The sequence below is a fragment of the Cherax quadricarinatus genome, chromosome 1, assembly GCF_038502225.1.
Source record: "Cherax quadricarinatus isolate ZL_2023a chromosome 1, ASM3850222v1, whole genome shotgun sequence".
In the NCBI taxonomy this organism is placed as follows: domain Eukaryota; kingdom Metazoa; phylum Arthropoda; class Malacostraca; order Decapoda; family Parastacidae; genus Cherax; species Cherax quadricarinatus.
In genome coordinates, this window is record NC_091292.1 from 48463524 (window position 1) to 48485808 (window position 22285).

At 40.1% G+C, this 22285-nt stretch overlaps 1 protein-coding gene across 1 annotated transcript in view; it reads left to right on the forward strand.

Annotated features, from left to right (window-relative positions):
• Positions 1 to 21934, forward strand: part of LOC128685279 (uncharacterized) — a 40782-nt gene extending 18848 nt beyond the window's left edge. The window contains exons 2-5 of the mRNA XM_070085819.1: positions 2708 to 2895; positions 4045 to 4283; positions 17724 to 17881; positions 20356 to 21934. Of these exons, the coding sequence (XP_069941920.1) occupies positions 2708 to 2895; positions 4045 to 4283; positions 17724 to 17881; positions 20356 to 21595 (1825 nt within the window). The 3' untranslated portion in view covers positions 21596 to 21934. The remainder of the gene's footprint in view (positions 1 to 2707; positions 2896 to 4044; positions 4284 to 17723; positions 17882 to 20355) is intronic.
• Positions 21935 to 22285: the final 351 nt, after the last annotated feature.

Sequence of the window (22285 nt, forward strand, 5' to 3'; positions counted from 1 at the left end):
TCTGTGAATATTATTCCATTTAATTAAGTAATAAAGGAAGCACTTCCTACTTTAGGTGAATAAGTTACTTCCGAGATATCGGCCGGGAACGCCGGCCGGCCCCCGTCTCAAAAAAAAAAAAAAATCGCGAAAATCGCGTTTGTTTGGGTGTATTTCATAGTAAACTGATGTTCTAGTGCAGTTATCCTCTTCAAAACACCGTTTTCTCTTACTCAGAGACTAAAGAATGGGACATGGAGAGGAGTAACTCAATATTTATCGAAATATTCCCGATAATCTTTCGTCATATTATAGCCTATTTTATTCAGTCTAGAGTATATAACATGTTTATATGTTAATTATAGTGCTTATTATATCATATTAGATCAATTCTGATAGACAAATAAGCCGTAGAGTTGATGATATAAGCGTAATAATGGGTGATTCCTGCTGGCACTCTCGGGAGCGGGAACACTGCTGAGCGTTCCCGTCTGGTTCCCGGTTGTAGCTAAGTCTATGGATAAGTCCCACCTACTGTTTTATGATGCCAAATAGTCAGTTATTATATTAGAAAGAATAATGCAAGAAAAGGCGATAAAACCCCAGGGATGTGTTCTGAGCACAACACTTTTTCTCCTTGCTATAAATGATTTGGCCTCTAGTCTTCCATCAAATATTTGGTCATCACTCTATGTTGATGACTTCGCTATTGCCTGTGCAGGCGCTGACCGTCACCTCATTACAGTTTCTCTCCAGCATGCGGTCGACCGTGTTTCCAATTGGGCCACCACACATGGGTTTAAATTTTCCAGTACCAAAACTCACCAAATTACTTTCACTAGACGCTCTGTCATCTCCGATCATCCTTTGTACCTCTATGGCTCCCGTATCCCTGAACGTGATACAGTCAGGTTTCTAGGCCTCCTCTTTGACCGTAGGTTATCCTGGAAACCTCACATTACCTCTCTGAAGGCAACTTGTCACAGCCGGCTGAACCTTCTTAAAACCCTTGCTCATCTTTCATGGGGAGCTGATCGTCGAACTCTCCTTCGCCTACATTCCACCCTCATTTTATCGAAACTTGATTATGGTGACCAGATCTATTCAGCGGCCTCTCCTGCTACTCTCTCTAGCCTTAACCCCATTCATCACCAAGGATTACGTTTATGCCTTGGTGCTTTTCGCTCTTCCCCTGTTGAGAGCCTCTATGCAGAAGCGAACGTTCCATCCTTATCCGATCGCCGTGATGCCCATTGCCTTCTCTACTATGTATGCTCTCATGATCTCCGCAATCCTTCCATTTATAGAATGGTCACTGATATTAGTAGACATTCTTTATTTGTTCGCCGGCCCTGTTTGCTCCGTCCCTTCTCTCTTCGCCTACATTCGCTCTTGTCTTCTCTTCAATTACCACCTTTCTATGTTCATGTAGCATCTCACTTTTCCCTACCCCCCTGGGAAGTTCCAGCTGTTCGAGTCTGTTCTTTCTCACTCCCTTGCTCGAAAGCCCAACTGTCTACGGTAGCTTCCCGCTCTCTTTTTCTTGACCACTTCCACTCTCATTCTCATGCCATTGCAGTGTACACAGATGGCTCTAAGTCTTCTGACGGCGTAGGATTCGCAGCAGTGTTTCCGGACAGCGTCGTACGAGGGCATTTACTATCTTCGGCTAGTATTTTTACTGCTGAATTGTATGCCATTCTTGCAGCACTTATCCGTATTGCATCTATGCCTGTGTCATCATTTGTGGTTGTCTCAGACTCCCTTAGTGCTTTACAGGCTATACAGAAATTTGATACACCTCACCCCTTAGTCCTCCGTATCCAACTTTGGCTACGCCGCATCTTTACCAAGCATAAAGATATTGTTTTTTGTTGGGTCCCTGGTCATGTTGACGTACAGGGCAATGAACAGGCAGACACTGCTGCGCGGTCAGCAGTACATGACCTACCAGTTTCATATAGAGGTGTTCCATTTACGGACTATTTTGCTGCAATAGCTACCCACCTTCACACCCGTTGGCAACAACGTTGGTCTACTCTGCTCGGTAACAAACTTCAATCTATTAAACCGAGTATAGGTTACTGGCCGTCTTCTTGTCACCAGTGTCGAGGTTGGGAGACTACTCTCTCCCGTCTTCGCATTGGCCATACTCGTCTTACTCATGGATATCTCATGGAGAGGCGCCCTGCTCCTCTCTGTGAGAATTGTCAGGTTCCATTATCGGTCAGCCACATTCTGTTAGACTGCCCACTTTATCAACGAGCACGCAGAATTTACCTCCGTCGTCGTCTTCGCTCCGCTGCTCTCTCTTTACCTTCCCTTCTCGCTGATGGACCCACCTTTCATCCGGACTCTCTCATTGACTTTTTGACAACAACTGACTTACTTCACAAACTCTGATGATACCTTCAGCCCTTTCTACCTCAATCTCTTGCTACCCTCTACCCCCGCACTATCCCCTGCCCCGCTGTTTTCTGTAACCTACTGATCATCCCTCCCCCCTTCTGCCGCCCAATACCCTCGCTTCCTTCCCTACCCTGCAGCGCTGTATAGCCCTTGTGGCTTAGCGCTTCTTTTTGATTATAATAATAATAATTATATATATATATATATATATATATATATATATATATATATATATATATATATATGTATATAATGTAGTCATTTTCGTAGTATATGTGTGTTAAAATACTTTCAGTAAACATAATCATAACTCCCGCAGGAGCTACATAATCACCACGCCGAGACAGTGGGTGTCCGGCGCTACTGCCCAGGTATGTGTCTACGTGGACAACCCTTCTGCTCCAGATGGTAAGCTGACCTTCGCTGTCAAGACTTATGACTGGCAACCGGTTGATGAGGATCGGAACTTCACCGTTGTTCCGAACACTGTTGTCCATATTCCTGGAGGTTAGTGGTAAATGTAATTCATATTCAAATAACTGAGTATGTACATTATAATTTTTAAATTCTGGCAAGCCAGGTTATTGGTATCTGCAGTGCTAGTTTGTCTAATAGCTAGTCTCAAACACCATGATTACTTGGGAATTATTAAAGACAGGTTTTGTACCATTCATGTTAATACAGATGCAGCTCCATATTTTAACTACTCAGTTCAGGTTTTCATAGGTGAACTGAATACAATCTGCGGATGTTTGAATATCTTTACACTAGTTAAACATTAATTCAATGCTTCTCCAGTGCTAAAATTTAATTTATGTAGTGTTGATGATTATGTCTCTGCTTTAAGTCTTAATCAGTCACAGAGTTCACTGATGAATTAGTTGTCTCTAGTGCACTAAACAAATGTACTAACACTAAAAATCTACAAAATTATTAGTTATTTATTATTAATATATGCACTATATCTGTAGGGTATAATTGTAGTCAAATTTATAATTATTTTTCAAAATAATTAGAAATTGTTTTTTTCTCATTAAAAAAATAAAACAATTGCAAGTGTTGTGACACTTTATTGTGGCAACCTTTCGAGCTCCAGATCTGTTAAGTTGTTACCGGCTTGACAAACCTCCTAGAGAGCGAAACGTTGGCATTAGTGACCTTTTATCTAACATATTGTTGGTAATTCTGAAAGAATGTTGTTTACGTCTACAATTTACCTACACGTTCACATCAAGAAGACTTTAATCCCCAAAATAAGATATCAAGAACAAAGTGAAATTTAGATAAAGAGCGAAGAGAATATTGTAGAATAGTGAGAGCTGGAATAATTATTATGTTAATTTAGATAAAGAGCGAAGAGAATATTGTAGAATAGTGAGAGCTGGAATAACTATTATGTTAATTTAGATAAAGAGCGAAGAGAATATTGTAGAATAGTGAGAGCTGGAATAACTATTATGTTAATTTAGATAAAGAGCGAAGAGAATATTGTAGAATAGTGAGAGCTGGAATAACTATTATGTTAATTTAGATAAAGAGCGAAGAGAATATTGTAGAATAGTGAGAGCTGGAATAACTATTATGTTACTTTAGATAAAGAGCGAAGAGAATATTGTAGAATAGTGAGAGCTGGAATAACTATTATGTTACTTTCAGGGAAGACTGAGAAGTGCTATGAAGTCGCAGTGCCAAGTTCGACCTATAACTACGGTGACCTGCACATCTTTGGCAGTGTTGCTGGTGTTAACATCAGTCGTACAGTGAGTATGTCTTGGAAGCGCTCCAAGCAGGTTACCTTCATCCAGACTGACAAGTACCTCTACGAGCCTAGCGAGAACGTCAAGTTCAGAATTCTCACAGTGACTGGACCTTATTTAAACGTCTCTACTGACCAGGTAAGAGTCAATAATACCGGCACATGGGCCTCTATAATAGCACAAGGTGACCTATAATATCTGCAGATAAACTTAATTTTATAACCCAGACAATATGAAAATAAGTCAATTATTATTATGTGAGTGATCGTTCATTACAAAAGGTAAGATTCTATATTAGCAGTAGCAAGTGTGCAGCCAAAAAAATTTATAACATGTAAATACTATAGTAAATATCTGCCAGCAGCTGAGCAGCTGTAATAACAGTAGGAAAGATTCTATAATAACCCAGCTGGGAATACTGGAGTTAATATTGATCATGAGAACTTCTACAGTGGCTGCAGAAGAACGTCAACAATAACATTTATAACATAAAGGTCGCACTAGATCAAGCTGCCAATATCACATCGAAATTGGTCGTTAATATCACACTGTATGATTAAATATAAGCTGTGTCTCGTAAAAATTACTCTATATTAGATACCTGGAGTTTACCTCTTAAAACGACAGAACTAAAATAAAATTGGAAAAAGAGCTTAGACTGACATGAAAAAAGTTCAATATTCGTTTTGTCTGAACTTGTCCTAGCAAATATATTTAAATAAATGTTGCAGTTTTATTACAAAAATATAATTTATTAAAACAAAATAATTTAATTCAATATGTTTAAGAACTTGATGGTATACAAGAATCCTTGAAGGGTAGGAAGAGCACTGATATTTGTGAGTACAGGAACTCATTAATAATTAAATTTTAGTAAAATTCGAATTGCATGCTACAGCATATTTAATTCCTCTTAAAATTATCAATAAATATCTATATACATATATATGTGTTCGAGATATAGATTCTGACATATTATGCACGTTGTTCGTTTTTCCATTCTATTTTTCCTTTTTTTTTACTGCATTTTATTTTCAAAAAAAGTTCACAAAAACAGTATATAGGGGTGGTAGGAGAAGAGAATATTCAGCTCCAGGAAGAAACCTCCTGAGTTTTCCTAGAAGTTCTTACATATACTATCTTTTAACATTCCGGCCATATCCCACCGAGGTAGGGTGACCTAGAAAGAAAAAACAAAGTGTCTCTATATATAAATTTAGTTATGTATACAGGAGAAGGGGTTACTAGCCCATTGCTCCGGCATTTTAGTCACCTTTTTGCGACACTTACGGCTTAGGGAGGAAGAATTTTGTTCCATTCCCCATGGAGATAAGCGGAAATAAATAAGAACACGAACTAGTAAGAAAATAGCAGAAAACCATTTTTTCCTGTTTACCTGGGTGTTACTCGACGGGTGTGGGTCGCATCCTGATATATATATATATATATATATATATATATATATATATATATAGGATGGGGTCCACCTCTGGTGTAAATTGTGGGACCCATAGCCTCGGAGAAGTGGATAAAAAGGCTTCAAGGAAGAATATTTGGATTTCTTCCTGAAGCCGTTTGAATATTCCACTTCCCCTACCACCCCATCTTTTAAACTATTTTTTTTTACCAATAGGAATATTTTATTACATAATATGGTACAGAAGATTTAAGAGATACATTGTTGATATAAAGGTGGCATATACGGTACATGTTGTTACGTGTGTATCACCGATTATAAGGCGAAAATCTCATCCAGCTCCTCAGAGCTGGGGCGTGTGCCCAAAATGCAGCATGCATTACCCCTTTGAACAGCCGCACTGAGCCGCTGGAACAGAAAACTAGCTGCCCTGGGATCCCTAGTTACCCTGATGAGTCTTTTTCCCAGCTCCTTAAGGAAATTAGATGCACTCTTTCCCCATGAGCCAAGGGTCTCTGAGCCTATGGGAACAAACATATAATGATGGGCAAGTTCTCCATATTTTCTAGACTTTTGGGACTCCCTGAAGCTGGCAGCTGCCCCTCCTTCCTCCCTGGTGTATTGGAGATAGGTATCAGCCAAGGTAGATGCACATGTATAGTCCCACACCACCTGCTTCCCATCTGTCCAGGCTTGAAGGGTGATACCATCTGGACGCTTCTGGCTGCCATCAGATCTGCATAGTTGGGGTGGCTCCCTTACTGCTGGGCATCCAGCTGTTGTGAGGCTCCTCTTGATAATGTTATTAACCTCCTCATGTCTTGCAATCTTTCCCTCGGATTTACGGCACACAAGACCATGGTACCCGAATCGGTCTGCTGCTTCACTGCCACAAATACACCTGTGTTCGGCGAGAATAGGGGCGGCAAGTCGAAGGGCAACACCGATGCGGATGGTCTGTGGGTCGAGGCGTGTGCCAAGGCTGGAGTTGGGAACAGCCAACAGAAAGTCCCCAGCATGAGGGGCTCTCACTGCCAGGAGGCGGGCTCTATCCTTCCCTGACACACTCTGAAGCATTGTTGAGGCTATATTTTCCACTATTGGACCATCCCAGTGCGATTGTTTGTAGTTGTTGGGGGGAGCAGGTCTGGTTTCAGAGCCCGTTAGATTATCCCAGATCATTGCTCCGTCAATGAATTTTTGGTCCTGGACTCCAATCTTGTCCCTAAGATGTTCAGGGAGAATCGCTGCTACAAGCTCTCTGGATGCAATACACGAGGACAGAAAAGCAGGTAACGCAATCTGTGATGACTTGCGGACACCAATGCCTCCTAGTCTGACTGGAAGTGTAGCTTGGTTCCACTGCCCGTCTTCTAGAGTAAGGTTAAGTACTTTCGTAAAAATCTGCCTCAGAATACTGTCATATTCGTGCAGTATAGGGTTATCATATGAAGGTGCACATCTTAGGAAATATGTCAACCTGGGCAGACTCAAGCACTTTGTGAGAAGGTAGAAGGCATCGTGGGTGTCCAGATTGCCTATTCGTTGTTCCATTCTCCTTAACTCTTCCAATTTCTTCCTGAGAATTGTGTCAATGGCATTGCTTCCCAGAGGTGCTCCTAGCAAGACACTATTTGTGGGGGCAATGACTGCTGCTCCTGGTAGTTTTGATCTCACTGCATTTATCACTTGTTGACTGACTGAGATGATTTCACATTTGGATGGATTCAGGATGAGACCCATTTCCTGTCCCCGTGTCATTACCTGTGTAAGGTCATGTAGGAGGGACTCCTTTGTACCTGCTAGTGTGCCATCATCTAGGAACCAGATGTTTAGCTCGCTGGTCAGTCTGACTGTGATTTCCCTAACTGCTATACAGAAGAGAAATGGTGCAAGAGGATCTCCTTGTTGGACACCCTCCGATGATGTGATTTCATGCTCTCCAAAGAGAAGCATTGATTCCTTGCTATACCCAGCTGAAACAAAAGGGAAGAGACCAGGGAAATGTTCTTGTACTGCTGCTAATACCACGTCTCTTTTCAGGAGATTGAACGCATTCTTGAAATCTAATTTTACCACTGCATTGTCCTCAGGCAGGTTGTTGATATACGCCCTTGTTGCATGAACCGCTGCTTCACTTCCTTGAGAGACCCCAAAGCCAAGCTGGTTTGGTTGAAGCATCATGGCTGCCTGTGCACGAATACTTCGGACAGCAGCTTTGGATACGAGGCGGCGTAACGTGTTGCCTACTGCAATTGGCCGAATTCCTCCATCCTTCTTTTTAAGTGCACAAAGTGTTGCACCAAAAAAGAAAGGTCTAATTTCATCAGGAATCAGACCAGCCAAGGAATTGTTGACGAACCTTGTGATCTCTGAAAGCAGTGTCTCTGCAATTTCCCCAATAACTGGATTAACCATTTCCTTTAAATGCTGTGGCCTTATTCCAGTGTAACCCCCAGCAGAGCCAGATGGGAACGACATTATTGCTTTGTAAATGTCTGAGTCTTCCACAATCAATGGTTCCATAGTGGGGACAGAGGTGTTGGAACTGTTGGTGCCACTGGTTTCCCTGGCAGGGTGCTTTCCTCTAAGTGCTTCAGCCGTGTCAGCATCCCTGGGAGCAACTGTATCTTCACTGGTAATAATTCTGATTGCCCCCACTGTGTTGCCCTCTTCAATTTTCTTGCTCACCTGGACTCTGACTTTTTCACTGTCAGTAGAGTGAGTGGGGGTTCTGCCTCTCCCTTTTTTGTGTTGACGGGGAAGGTGAATGAGGTTATCAACTCTAGGAAAATCTCTTAAGGATTTAATTATCATTGAGGCTAGCCTCTTTCCCCTTCTTTCCGGCACAGCTAAGCAGACATTGCCAAAAAGTAGCAAGTTGTGCCATGCCTTGATGGTTGGTGGAGCATTTAAGATAGTGGAACCATCGTTTACTTTTTTCAGGAGGTCTGTAAGTTTCCCAGCTGCGTGTGGACGGGCTGCTTTGGGAATATGTGTGAGTGTCCTCGTACCTGTTGCTTTAATTGCTTCCAAGAGATTGTCTGATGAGATGAAATCTGTTGGAGTGGGTTCAGGTGCCTGAGGTGGCTCTGGATCATCACTTTCCACAGGAGGACATCCTGAACCAGGGCAACTACCGTGTTTGCGGAGGAAACCATTAGAGTTGAGACAACGAAGCTGTAAGCATGACCGACACTTGCCTCTCCTAGTATTGCCAGCCGTGCCATTTCCCTGGCTGCTTGCTTCCTCCTGGTTGGCATCCATCTGCTAGACTAGACAAGAGTGGAATATGACATGCTGGGTGGGTATGGTGCGTGGAATATATATATATATATATATATATATATATATATATATATATATATATATATATATATATATATATATATATATATATATATATATATATATATATATATATATATATATATATATATATATATATATATATATATATATATATATATATATATATATATATATATATATATATATATATATATATATATATATATATATATATATATATATATATATATATATATATGCAAAACAGCCACTCTGAAAGAATAGAGAAATTCCAAGCGCTTTCGTGACTACTCACATTATCAAGGAACTATAGTTCCTTGATAATGTGAGTAGTCACGAAAGCGCTTGGAATTTCTCTATTCTTTCAGAGTGGTTGTTTTGCATATTCTGAAATCACCTGTTTACTGTGATCTTATTGCATATATATATATATATATATATATATATATATATATATATATATATATATATATATATATATATATATATATATATATATATATATATATATATATATATATATATTATTCTTTCAACAAACCGGCCGTATCCCACCAAGGCAGGGTGACCCAGAAAGAAAAACAAAAGTTTCTCTTTTTAACTTTAGTAATGTATACAGGAGAAGGGGTTACTAACCCCTTTCTCCCGGCATTTTAGTCTCCTCATGCAACACGCACGGCTTACGGAGGAAGAATTCTGTTCCACTTCCCAATGGCAATAAGAGGAGATAAACAAGAACACGAACTAGTAAGAAAATAGAAGAAAACCCAGAGGGGTGTGTATATATATGCTTGTACATGTATGTGTAGTGTGACCTAAGTGTAAGTAGAAGTAGCAAGACGTACCTGAAACCTTGCATGTTTATGAGACAGAAAAATGGACACCAGCAATCCTACCATCATGTAAAACAATTACAGGCTTTCGTTTTACACTCACTTGGCAGGACGGTAGTACCTCCCTGGGCGGTTGCTGTCTACCAACCTACTACCTTAATATATATATATATATATATATATATATATATATATATATATATATATATATATATATATATATATATATATATATATATATATATATCGCACACGTATCGCTCAGTGGAAGACAGTTGACAACACTGCCGGCCTCGTCCACCTCGACTTCGATCTCGCTGATGAACCCGAGAAGGTGAGACACTGTTACTATCTGCACAAGGTGAGAGACGGTGGTGAGGAACCTGGGAAAGAAACTGTATTAATAAACATCATGGGAGACGATCCCATTTTTAGAGAAAGACTGAAAAATTATTGTGATTTATAATAAGATTAATTGTTAAATGGAATTAGGAGAAAATATAAACAGTTTTAGTAAATGTGAAGAATCAAAAGATGAGCATAGTAATGGTGCTCTGTTTTTCTCGTCCGAATTTTTTAGTAAAATAAAATAGAGATGATGCAAAAATATGCATTTGGGTCTATTTTTGAGGGCATTAAATGCCAAAAACTTGTGTAGGTTAGTCCGTCATGGCTAAGAAATCTGCTGGATATATGGCTGTCAACATATATTCGGCACTGACAACAACAGGTATGAAGGTTAACCTTAGTACGATTCGTTAGGAAACTGAATAAGTGATTCTTCATATGGGTGTTAGTCATATGATAACTCGCCACTGGAGTTATTGGTCCTCTGACCGAGGACTCCCGCTGGCTTACCGGTCCACCCCTTTAATTTTTTTTTTTTAAGTTGTAACAGGTATGAAGTTATCCATGTCACTGAACAGTTTCAGATTTAAAACATTAGAGATAACGGTACTTAAAAAGTTACTATACAGACTTAAAGAACACAGGTCACTCAATATTTAAAGGATTCATAAAGGTCAAAGGTGTACCAGTTTGTGTCGCAACATTTTTAACTTTACACTGGGAGAAAAAGCACACATACATACATCATTTCTACATTAAGTTGCTTTCTATTTTGCAAACAGTGCAGTAATTTCTTATGAAGTAGCTGAAATAAACATTGGTGGTGTACTGTTACACTGGACACCCGGCTGTCTCACTAACACAAGCTGCTGCATTGTTTCATGGCTTTAAAAGTAAAAATAAAGAAATGTAAGGTGACATCCCTCAAGACAGTGTATTAGATCCTACACTGTATATAATGTTAATCAAAGTCCTACTAAAATGGTTACCAGATACCACCAGTAATACAGTTATTCCTGACCTTATAATTTCCTTAGAGCAAACTAAGTGTATAATAGACACATTGGAAATCGTATAAGTTCATCGTCAAACTAAAGGTTAGTGACAGGCCTCAATATGTACTTAGCTAAGAAGAGACTGATGATTGATTAAAATGTAAAACTGTAAAACCAGTAAAAGGCTTGAACCACATTAAATGGAGTTTTGAAAAATATTCGTGGCAGTCCTGCAACTCTTAAATGAGAAAACTAATATGTGAAATGAATGTCTTGATTGGAGTGTAGTTTCTGCCTGGTGATCAAAACAATGTTATCTACCCCCTTTCACAGTCAGTTACGTAGATCTAAATAACTGTAGTCAATATCAGTGCAGTAAATTTATTTATAAATCATAGTGTCTTCAAATTTGCCACGAGAGACCTGGAGGGTCTGAATGTAAGACAACAGGTCTGGGTAGTCTGTGTGCTTAGTATACAAAGAACTGGGTCCGCTGCAGTGCATAAAGGGAAGAAACAGCTTGTTAGTCAACCATTGTTTACAACTGCATGCTGAACAGATAATCTTAATCCCAAGAAGATTAACCGGTTATTGTTTGATAATGACAATAGTGATTTTTATGAACTTTAGACAAAATGATGAAAGTGCCAGAGAAAAGGAAGAGAAGAGAGCTGAAAACCCTAATGATATTCAACTCTATACTTCAGGAGTCACCTCACCCTCAACAAGTCCACAGCATAATAGGTGAAAACTAGCATTCTACTGGGGTTGTTACCGTTGTGAGAAGTAAAGGTGACAGTGAGGATGAGTTTGACTTCTTGATAATTGATAATGATACAAGAGACAGCTGAGCTAATTATTCGCATGTGAAGCGTTATTTTATGCAGTAATAATAACAACAACAATAATAATAATAATAATAATAATATCTTTATTTGCTACTTGTCAGCTAGGCCTGTTAACCATGTACATCAATGACATACTACTATACAGAAAGCCGCTTGTTGTGCTGAGTATTTCGGGCAAGTTATATCAGTTTTGTCCCAGGATGCCACCCATACCAGTCGACTAACACCCAGGAACCCATTTTATACTGATGGGTGAACATGGACGGCAGGTATCTTATGGAAACACGTCCGTAATGTTTTTCCAGCCGTACCGGAGGAGATTCGAAATCCGAATCTCAGTATGTGAGCTGAGTGCACTAGCGATCGAACTACGGGACACGCGATCTGGTAGTGTGCCTAGGGCCGTCCCTAATGTCGGGTAAATTACGTCGTCAAACCACCAGCTAGTAAAAGCAACAAGAGTTATGAAAGGGGTTTAGTTGGGATTGGATGTGAAGGGCGAGCAATGTGAGCCAGGCATGCAGCACCGGGTGTTGGGATAAAGATGTTCACAACTTCAGTGACAGTTCTGGAAGGGAGCGCTGACCCCACCCACTGGCTGCATCTGCTACATATTCAAACAACAACCTCACCTACCACAACTACCACAACCAATCCCACAAATCCAACAACCTCCATTAGATTGTGTCTGCAACTGGCGAAAGATACTTTTTTTAACAAATGCCCACCAATTTGAAGAAATATGCAGTGGAATCTTGGCAAGTTGTACGGTCGACGACGACTTGAACAGTATTTCAGTGATTCAATAATGAAACTGATAGTGTTGCGAACCAACAGGAATTACCAATAACCAATAGCAAGCGGCGTGTCTGCTAGAACACCGTCGCCAGTTCGCCAGTGGAAAGACACAACTGTTATTGCAATTTTGTTCATGGCAAACGTGTATGAGCACAGTATTGCAAGATATTGGTCGACATACCTACAAATATGTACTCCGGGATTCCGAAATCTCATCACCCTCTTTTTATCGCATTTTTCAGACAAGAGTAACTTCCATCTGGTACAATACATTATACTAAATTAACGATGCTTTTATGTATCTGAAAAATAAGTTCAGGGATTTCTTCTATCCCTTCCAGATCTTTGTAATTGACGAGTCTCTGGTCTTTTGCAGAGACAGAATATCATTAAGTAGGTAAATGTGTTCCCAGCAATAAAAAACGCTTTGATATCAAACTGATCGTTTTGTGTGGTTGTGAGAGTGACTAGGCATTACATTTGACTGTGTACACAAGTCTGAAAACAATGGAAAAATACAAAGACATTATTAGGAGTTTTGAGTAAGGTGATGAGGAAAGTGAAGTCATATCATGGTAAAGAGTATACACTGCTTACTAATAGCCAGTTTGGAACCCACATCTAGCCAAGTATGTAAGGAAGCTAGAGAAAATGCAAAGATTTGCAACAAGACTAGTCCCGGAGCTAAGGGGTCTGTCATACGAGGAAAGATTAAGGGAGATCTACCTGACGACACTGGAGGACGGGAGAGAGAGGTTGTATGATAACGACCTATAAAATACTGAGAGGAATCGACAAGGTGGACAGAGACAGGATGTTCCAGAGATGGGACACAGCAACAAGGAGTCACAGTTAGAAGGCGAGGACCCAGATGAATCACAGGGACGTTAGGAAGTATTTCTTCAGTCACAGAGTTGTCAGGAAGTGGAATAGTCTTGGAAGTGATGTAGTGGAGGCAGGATCCATACATAGCTTTAGAAGAGGTATGATAAAGCTCATGGAGCCGGAAGAGTGACCCAGTAGAGGCCAGTGAAGAGGCGAGGCCAGGAGCTATAAATCGACCCCTGCAACCACAACTAGGTGAGTACAACTAGGCGAGTACTGGTACACAAGCCCTTTATTCGATTTTTTTTTTTTTGCGTATAAACGTGACAGACGTGTGTTGTACAATGAGTGAAACATGAAAACAAATGCCCAGTTTTAACACAGGTATTGCTGCTTCTGATGTCTTAGGCTAATGACATCGTAGCATTTCAGTTGCATCACAAACGTGATGTGATGTTAACATTTTACACTTGAACGAAATGAAAGAAAGCGTGGACAGAGCCCATTGTAATATGAGTTGCTGTCATATATTTGACTAATAACAGGACTTTACTGATTGTTTCCGAAAGAGTTACAAGTGGTACATAAAAACTGCTTTTCCAGTTTGTAGGCACTGCAAGTTGAATGTGCATCATACATACCAGTCAAGGCTGGGAACAGAGACATATACCGACTTTGCTGCCTTCGTCACATCACCAGTGTTGTTGTACTGATGTTCACACCACAAGACGACCTACTTAGTGGAGGGATACACCATATATATTGCATGTGTGTAAGGAATATAAAACACAACTGTGCATAGAACCTCTGCAACAGTTTTAATAACATTACCAGTGCCTGTCATATGTGTATAAATTTATAAGTAAATCATATTTAGAATGGAAGCAGAAAATGGCGGTAAACAAGTTCTTAAAATGGAAAATTAAAGTTGAAAACTAAGCAGTCTTTATTTAAGGCTGCATTTTTCACAAAGAAACAGATAAGACAAATGCCTAAGTATATAAGTAAAAAAGAAACTCGTGTAGAGGGGGATTCCCAGATTCAACATATGGACTATGTTTTCTGTAACCCGGATGAGGAGCAGATGTGGGTGTAGTTAACAAGTTATATAATGTAATAACAGCTAACAGGAATAACCTCATTGTTTGCCTCAGTGTTGGAGGAAATGATGTTGGGAAATGTAAGTGTGAGAGTTCATGACCACTTGTAAGGCAGCCATTAATCTAATTAGATCAAAGAAAAGGATATCGATCATATGTAGCATTTTGCCTAGAACTGGAGTGGACAATGAATGGATGTCCAGAGCAATTGGGGTAAATTGTTGGCTAAACAAATACCAAAAGTAACCTGATATACCGTTCATTTACAACTGGGATGATCTGTGGTAAACATATTTATGCAAGGGATAGGGGTACATTTTCCTGGTGCTGAGGTAGCAACATTGGCCAACTTAATTACATAAGTAATTGCTAAAATGTCTTAAGACTTTAAGCTGAGAGAAGATAAAGGTCATTGTGAAAAGCAGAGAGGCTGCAGTATTAGGCGATGAGAGAGCAAAAATTTAAAAGCAAAATGTGTTGGGCAAATTTTGAGAAACAAGGACAGCTCACGAAGTAATTCTTGATTAAAAACAGAAAAACTTTTCTATAAATAAAATGAGAGAGGGAAGAAAATTAAAGGATAAAATTCTTAAATAGCATTAGATTATCTAGCACTAATTGCAAATGCAAAAAACAGATATTACTTTAATATATGAAATCTAGTTCGTTGTAAATAATAGACATCGCTGCTATGTTCCACATACAGGAATATAAAGTATTCCTCACTGAGAGTCAACAGGAAAAGAGGTGGAGTTGCTATGTTGGGAAAAAATTTCAACTGTTGATCAGAAACGATATAAAGAGGGAAGTGACAGACATGGAATCTGCTGGGCTACATTTCCTCAAAGGACGTGAAAAGCTAATTTTCGATGTGATTTAGAGAGCCATTAGCCTCTACAGTCTACAGTGACCACGGTAAACTTCTTTGGGATGAAATTATACAGGCATCTAGAAACGAAAATGTAGTTATAATAGCTTTTAACTTTAATCAAATAAATTCCATCAGTTTGACAAGAACTCTAGGCTAGTGATTTTCCTGAAATGACCCTGGTCTGATCTTTTTTTTTTTTTTAAATTAAACAGTTTATGTCAGGACCAACAAGAGGATATAACTTGCTGGACTTGGACCTGACAAACAACGGGTTTCTGACAGATAATCTTCAGGTTAATGAAGAACTTGGAGAACGTGACTACTAATCACATTTAATATTTCACGGAATTACATTAATAGTGATAACAAAGTTAAGATTTCCAATTCTGTGCAGCAAATTATATAGGACTAAGGGGTTCCTTGAAAAGTGAAGATTGGGGTAACCTGGCTAGGGACTCATGGGTGAGACTGGATAAAAAGTGGCGATGGTCGCCAATATGATGTTTTTCAAAGCACTGTACGAGCTAGTCGAGCTGTATATGTTCCTAATAGAGAATGGTCTCGAATGAATAAACAATAGACTCAAACATCTCTTTGATACAAAGAAACGATCCATTTGCAGGCGAATCGAGAGAAGTGAGGATCACCTTACTGAACAATATATAAAAGAGAAGTGAATAGGATATAATAACACAGGAAGGAATAAAATTAGGGTAAATATATGTACAAATAAATGTAATTCAACTCAGCTTACTGTTTGTGTTATGAAATGTGCACCATTTTCAATGCTTATTTAGTCTGTTTTTACATAAGAGGATTCAAAGAAAATCCCAGAATCTAGTAATTATACTTATCAGGACGAAAATAAATTATACCATATCAGAGTCACTAGCGACGTGGTTTTCAAGCAACTAGATAGACTGAAGTCTAAGAAGTCAACGAGCCAAAGGCGAGTTAGTTTCAAAAGTTCTGAAGGATTGTAAGTAGGAACTTAGTAAACCCTCAGCTAAGTCTTTTTAACATATCACTACAAAGAAGTATTGTTCAGGATAAATAAAAAATGGCGATTGTGAAACCCATTTACAAAGTGGGAGTTATAGACTAATTAGCCTAACATCATTGGTGGGAAAGTTCATTGAATCAATAATTACTGATGTAATCCGAAGTCACATTTATAGAAATAATCTGATTTTTTAATATAATCACTGTTTTACACAATTGGAATCTTGCATTACGAAGTTACTAACATTTTTTTCACAAAAGCATTCAAGGCAGTAGACTTGTATGAAGAATGAGATAGTATATATTCACTTTCAGTAAGCCCTTTGATAAAGTTCCATAAGAACACATTAGGAATAGTAGGAGAAATTATCTCCTGGGCCAAGGCATTGCTGATCAATTAAACAGAGTTTGCTGCATTAATGGGGAAAATCGGAATGGAGACCTGTTACAAGTGGTGTGCCACAAGGTTAAGTGTTGGGACCCTTGTTTACAATCTACATAAATGACATTGATGATGGGATAAATAGCGATATAAAGAAGTTTGCCGATGATACTAAAATTGGTCGCAGATAATTTCTAATGTGAACACTAGAAGGCAATGTGTGGAATGAGACAGAGCAACAAACTGGAACATTATATCTAAGAATATCCAGGCATTTTAATTAAGATACACCAAACCAGATTCATTGTTCATAATACAATATTTGGAATCTCGAGATTGTATCCACATTTTACGTCTGCTAAATGAATGAACTGACATGCTATGAAGCTGCAACCCAATAATAACCAATATATTCTAAATTTAGTTCTTTCATGACATTTAGATATTCTTCAGATTATAACTCCACATTATATTTTGTAGATTAGCTATGTAAAATATGATGAATATGTGAAATGATTGTAATTTTTTAAAAGAAGTTATTATGCTCAGAGAAGTCTAACAATGACCCACAGTGGCCTCTGGAATCCTGCTTTTTGTGCCTAGCTCTCGCAGGATGAGTATGGTGCTTACAATAAACTAGCTGCTCACATAACACAACAAAAAACTAGTAAAGCATGGACGCTAGTAAGATGAGATATGGTCATGCCAGTATGTGTGTTAGAATCACAATGATATTTTGGCTTGTTAAGACAATGAACATCAATATAAACACTTTAATTCAAAGTAATAAAATTAGTGTGTAAAGTGTCAACATTTTAATTACTAAACATAATATTTCTTTCTTCAGGGATTATACACTATCTACGTGGACACTCAAGAGGAGTCACACTCGACCACAAACTTCAAGGTGGAGGACTTTGTGTTGCCTCGCTTTGAAGTGACATTGAAGCCACCCAGCTATATCTTGGCCACTGATGAGACCTTCACCTTCACAGTGTGTGCCAAGTGAGTTGCTAACACTTTGTTTCATCCAGGGGGAGTGAAGTTACACGTTGAAGGGAAGTTTTGTTCTGGAATGTAGGTTCTTGGTTAGATGTACAAAAGGAAGAAATTAGGTTCAACAAGTGAGGGGATTAGTTGTTTATTAAGGGAATTAGTAGAGGGCAGAAGTCATGGGGTAGATTTAAGAATGCAGTGCTAGAGCAGATGTGTGTGGATACTGGAGGATGGAAGCAGGTAGGTAGAGGAATATTTTGTAAAATAGCGAGGTAAAAAGGGTTGTGGGAATTTTTATATAGTGGAAGAATAAAACCTTAAAAGACCATTGATGGTCTTGGTGCAGTCATCTTTATGTTTACAGTGTAAGAACCCTAGCAGCAGCAGCCTGGGGTCTTCCCTCGATGTATTTGATTATCTTATGTCCCACTGGGCTGTAATAGTGCGGACACTGATTAACAAACACCCTCCTGATATGTAAGTGCTTTCATTATTACATAAGTTCCTGTGGAAATTACACTCATCAGTGGCTTTATCAGTACAGATTCTAGGACATAATTGGAAGACAGTAGAACTATATACAAAAGATGAGGTAATCAGCCCCTCAGCCTTGGAGTTAGTGTTCACAGCATCGTGGTGGAGGAGAATCTGGAACAAATGGAAGAAGACTGGCGGTTATATAGGCGTCAGTGGATAAGGACGTGCAGCAGACGAGGGCATAGTCACTGGTAGGCGGGATTCCCCAGCGGAAGTAGGTCCTTCCCAAAGAGATGGGTTAGTTGTAGCAGCCGTGAAGAAGGTCTTTTAGATGTCCTCTGAACCAAGATTCCATGATGTTGCAGTGTCTGACAAGTTGTGCAAGAAGGACCTACTTCCACTGGGGAATCCCGCCTACCAGTGACTATGCCCTCGTCTGCTGCACGTCCTTATCCACTGACGCCTATATAACCGCCAGTCTTCTTCCATTTGCTCCAGATTCTCCTCCACCACGATGCTATGAATACTAACTCCAAGGCTGAGGGACTGATTACCTCATCTTTTGTATATAGTTCTACTGTCTTCCAATTATGTCCTAGAATCTGTATTGATAAAGCCACTGGATGGCGAAACGTCTACAATAAAGATATCCAGATGTTGCACATGTGTCTTAACTTTCATATTTTCGGTATTTTATACCTTTCTTGCACTTTGTAGTGTGTAAATAGGTTCACGTGTGCGGGTAGCAAAACTTACTTAGGTCACTGTAGTGTGATCCCTTGACGTTACCACGTTGTTGAAGCCAGTATTGATTGCCTGACTGAAGATATGACATTGGACTTCCTCATAGCTTAGTCACTTTTGACTGTGTTAAACATCTTTGTTTCAACATCACCGGACTTGGCCATCACTTATCCACAAGTTCAACTTGTAAACTATGTTCAAGGATAATGCCCATAGTGGACAGAATTACTGGCGACGTAGCTCACTTAGTAGATATAACTATTTGTGTTTCAACACTTTTTGCTTCAGTTCTTAATATTTCCACGATTATTCACAGCACTGAGATTTACTGTTGTGTTACCAGGCATAAGAGAAATACTCGCTCCTCAAGATTATCTCGTCCTCAAATTTCACTGGAGACCTCCAGAGCACAACTTGAATATTATGAAATACACATAGATACAACCACAAATTTTCTGTTTTAATGCAGCGTGGCCACGCCAGCAGTCACTTGTTCACTCGCTGTATCATCAATGGTTAAGTTCATTCGTCGCAATCTAAATCTCTGAGCTTCACCATCTTTATATATTATCGAATTTATGCTGACGAAACGTCTACGGGCACATTTACTCCGAGGTGCTGGTTGTTGAGTATAATTCTACTAGCTGTGTTATCAGACTTTCTCAGACAAACATGAATAAATTACAGCGAGTTTTCTTGCAAGGGTCGTGCTGTCATATGTCAGTGGAACGCCTTCCAACTGAACAAAAGAAATTAATGGAAAAATAAATAAATAAAGAAATAACTTAGGAAAAATGAGAATAATTATTTGAGAATTTTACTTAAAATTTAAATATAATAAAAAAAATTGGCCTTCAGTTCTTTGAGTTGGGCAGGAGTAGGTATGGCCCTGGATAGTTCCTCTGATGTTATTTATGTTGGTTATCCTGGGCAGATGGTAATCCGATGTTCTGGAATCTCCTACCACTTGGATGGAGCACAAGTAGAATAGGTAAGGGCCGGTAGTAGTAGAATAATATTAATAAGTATTATTAACACGTCTTGCTCCTTTATCTGGCGTCTATCCTGGAAGACCACGCCAGGAACAGAGCTGGTAAATAAGAGAAAATTAACTGGTTACCCATAGTTATGATAATATAACATTTAAGAATTGAAAAGAATGATAACTGCCAAAATCACATTCGTCTCTCAGCCCTTGAGTAGAGAGGACGTGCGCTGCTGCTACCCCCTGGTGTTGATTAGTGGCAGTTATATTTTCACAGCATGGCGCAGGCAAGCCGGAGACGCATAAACACAGTCTGTGTTGAGCTTATCCGTGGGGCTGTGACAGGAACTTCTATGGACCTGATACTACCTGCAATCATACGAGATACATATGGTATTGCTGACGAGGAGATATATGGAGTAGCGCTGAATGGCACGACGAGGATCTTTGTCAAGTTTAATTTGGCAAGTGTGTATGAGGCGGTAGTAGACAAGTACCAGGAGGTTACTTTGACAGTTAACTCCGCTGTGACCGTGCGACTTCACGACGTTTCTCGCCATTACACATGGGTTAAGATTAGAAATGTGCCATTCGAGGCGGATGATTCTGACATCCGTCTTGCGATGGGCAAATATGGTACAGTACATATGGCCACTGTTGGGAAGTGGGCCACTGGGCCATACGCAGGGAAACTCGAAGGAACGTATTCTGTGAAGATGACGTTACGTTACCCTATTCCGTCGTACGTAGTGCTGCCAGAATTTCGTACCCAGGTGTTTGTGACATACGCTGGGCAACGCCGGACCTGTCGGTTATGTGGGTCATATGATCACCTAGCGGCTCTGTGTGAAAGGAGGCGTGGCAACATGGAACAAAGGCAACGACATACAGCAATAGAGAAGAGTGAGGATTTGCCTTATGTGACTCTGCCTACACAAGGTGGGTCCTGGAGTGAGGAGGTCGAGAGAGCGGAGGAGATGGAGTCAGCAGGTGTGACGAGGGGGGGGGACACCCCTTCATTGAACGCAGCTCAGGTGTTGGAAGAGGACACCCCGACTGCGAGTGCTAGCGATGTGGAAGACTCATTAGCCATGGCTTTAAATGTGTTATTGGCTGACAAGAGTATTGGGAAGGTTGGGAGTCCAGATCTAGTTCTTGGGTCTGTTGTGGATCCGGGCGTGGAACAGGATCTGAGGTCTGCGCAGTGTGATAAGAATATTTTGATGCAAGCTGTGGAGGTGGAGGTCCACCGGGACAATGTATCAGACGACATGATGCAAGCAGAGGGAGCATCACGGAAGCGCGCTGCTGCGCTATCTGACTCCGAGGACGTGATCACGCCTGCTCAGCGCACTGGCAAAAAGTCCTGGGCGGAAGTTACGCAGAGAGGACACAGCGGCCCTAAGGGGCAGGAGTTGGTTAAGAGCGTTTCTAAAGGGGGGGAGAGGGACCGAGGTGTCACGAAACGATCTGGTGGCAAGACAGTACCAGGGTCAAGAAGGAAAACCACTCTGTAAGCTTCAAGTGCATGACATTGAACATTAATGGATTGAGATCAGAGAGAAAGTGTGTATGGTTTAGTGAATATTTGGTGCGTAATAGTGTTGACGTGGTGTTCGTGCAGGAACACAACTACAGACCAGGTTATGAGTTGAAGGTAAATGGGTATAATGTGTATGTGGAGCATGCGATAAGGTTGAAAGGAGGAGTTGCCATCCTGGTAAGGGAAACTAGCCCGTTCGTAGTGAGGCATTGTGAGGGTGGGGAGGGGAGGGTGATTCGTGTAGATGGGTGGTGGGGTAGGGTACAGATGAGTTTGGTGTGTGTGTATGGTCCAGCAGAGGGAGATGTGCGTATTAAGAATAAATTTGTGAAGGATGTCTTAGTATATTATTTGCGTGCTTTGCCGGGTGTAGCTGTAATTGGTGGTGATTGGAATTGTGTGATAAGGCGTAAGGATGTGGAACCTAGAGGGGCAGGGTATTGTTTGGGGATTTTGGGGGAATTATTAAATGGAGTGGGGTTAATGGACGTTGGACGGGGTGGGGTTGTAGAACATACTTTTGTTAGACGTGGATATGCGGCAAGACTGGATCGATTGTATGTGCCCCGAACAGTAATAGTGAGCAGAGTGCGTGTGGTGGACGCGGTTTTTTCGGATCACAGAGGAGTAATGGTGGACCTAGAATGGGAGGGATTGCCTAGAA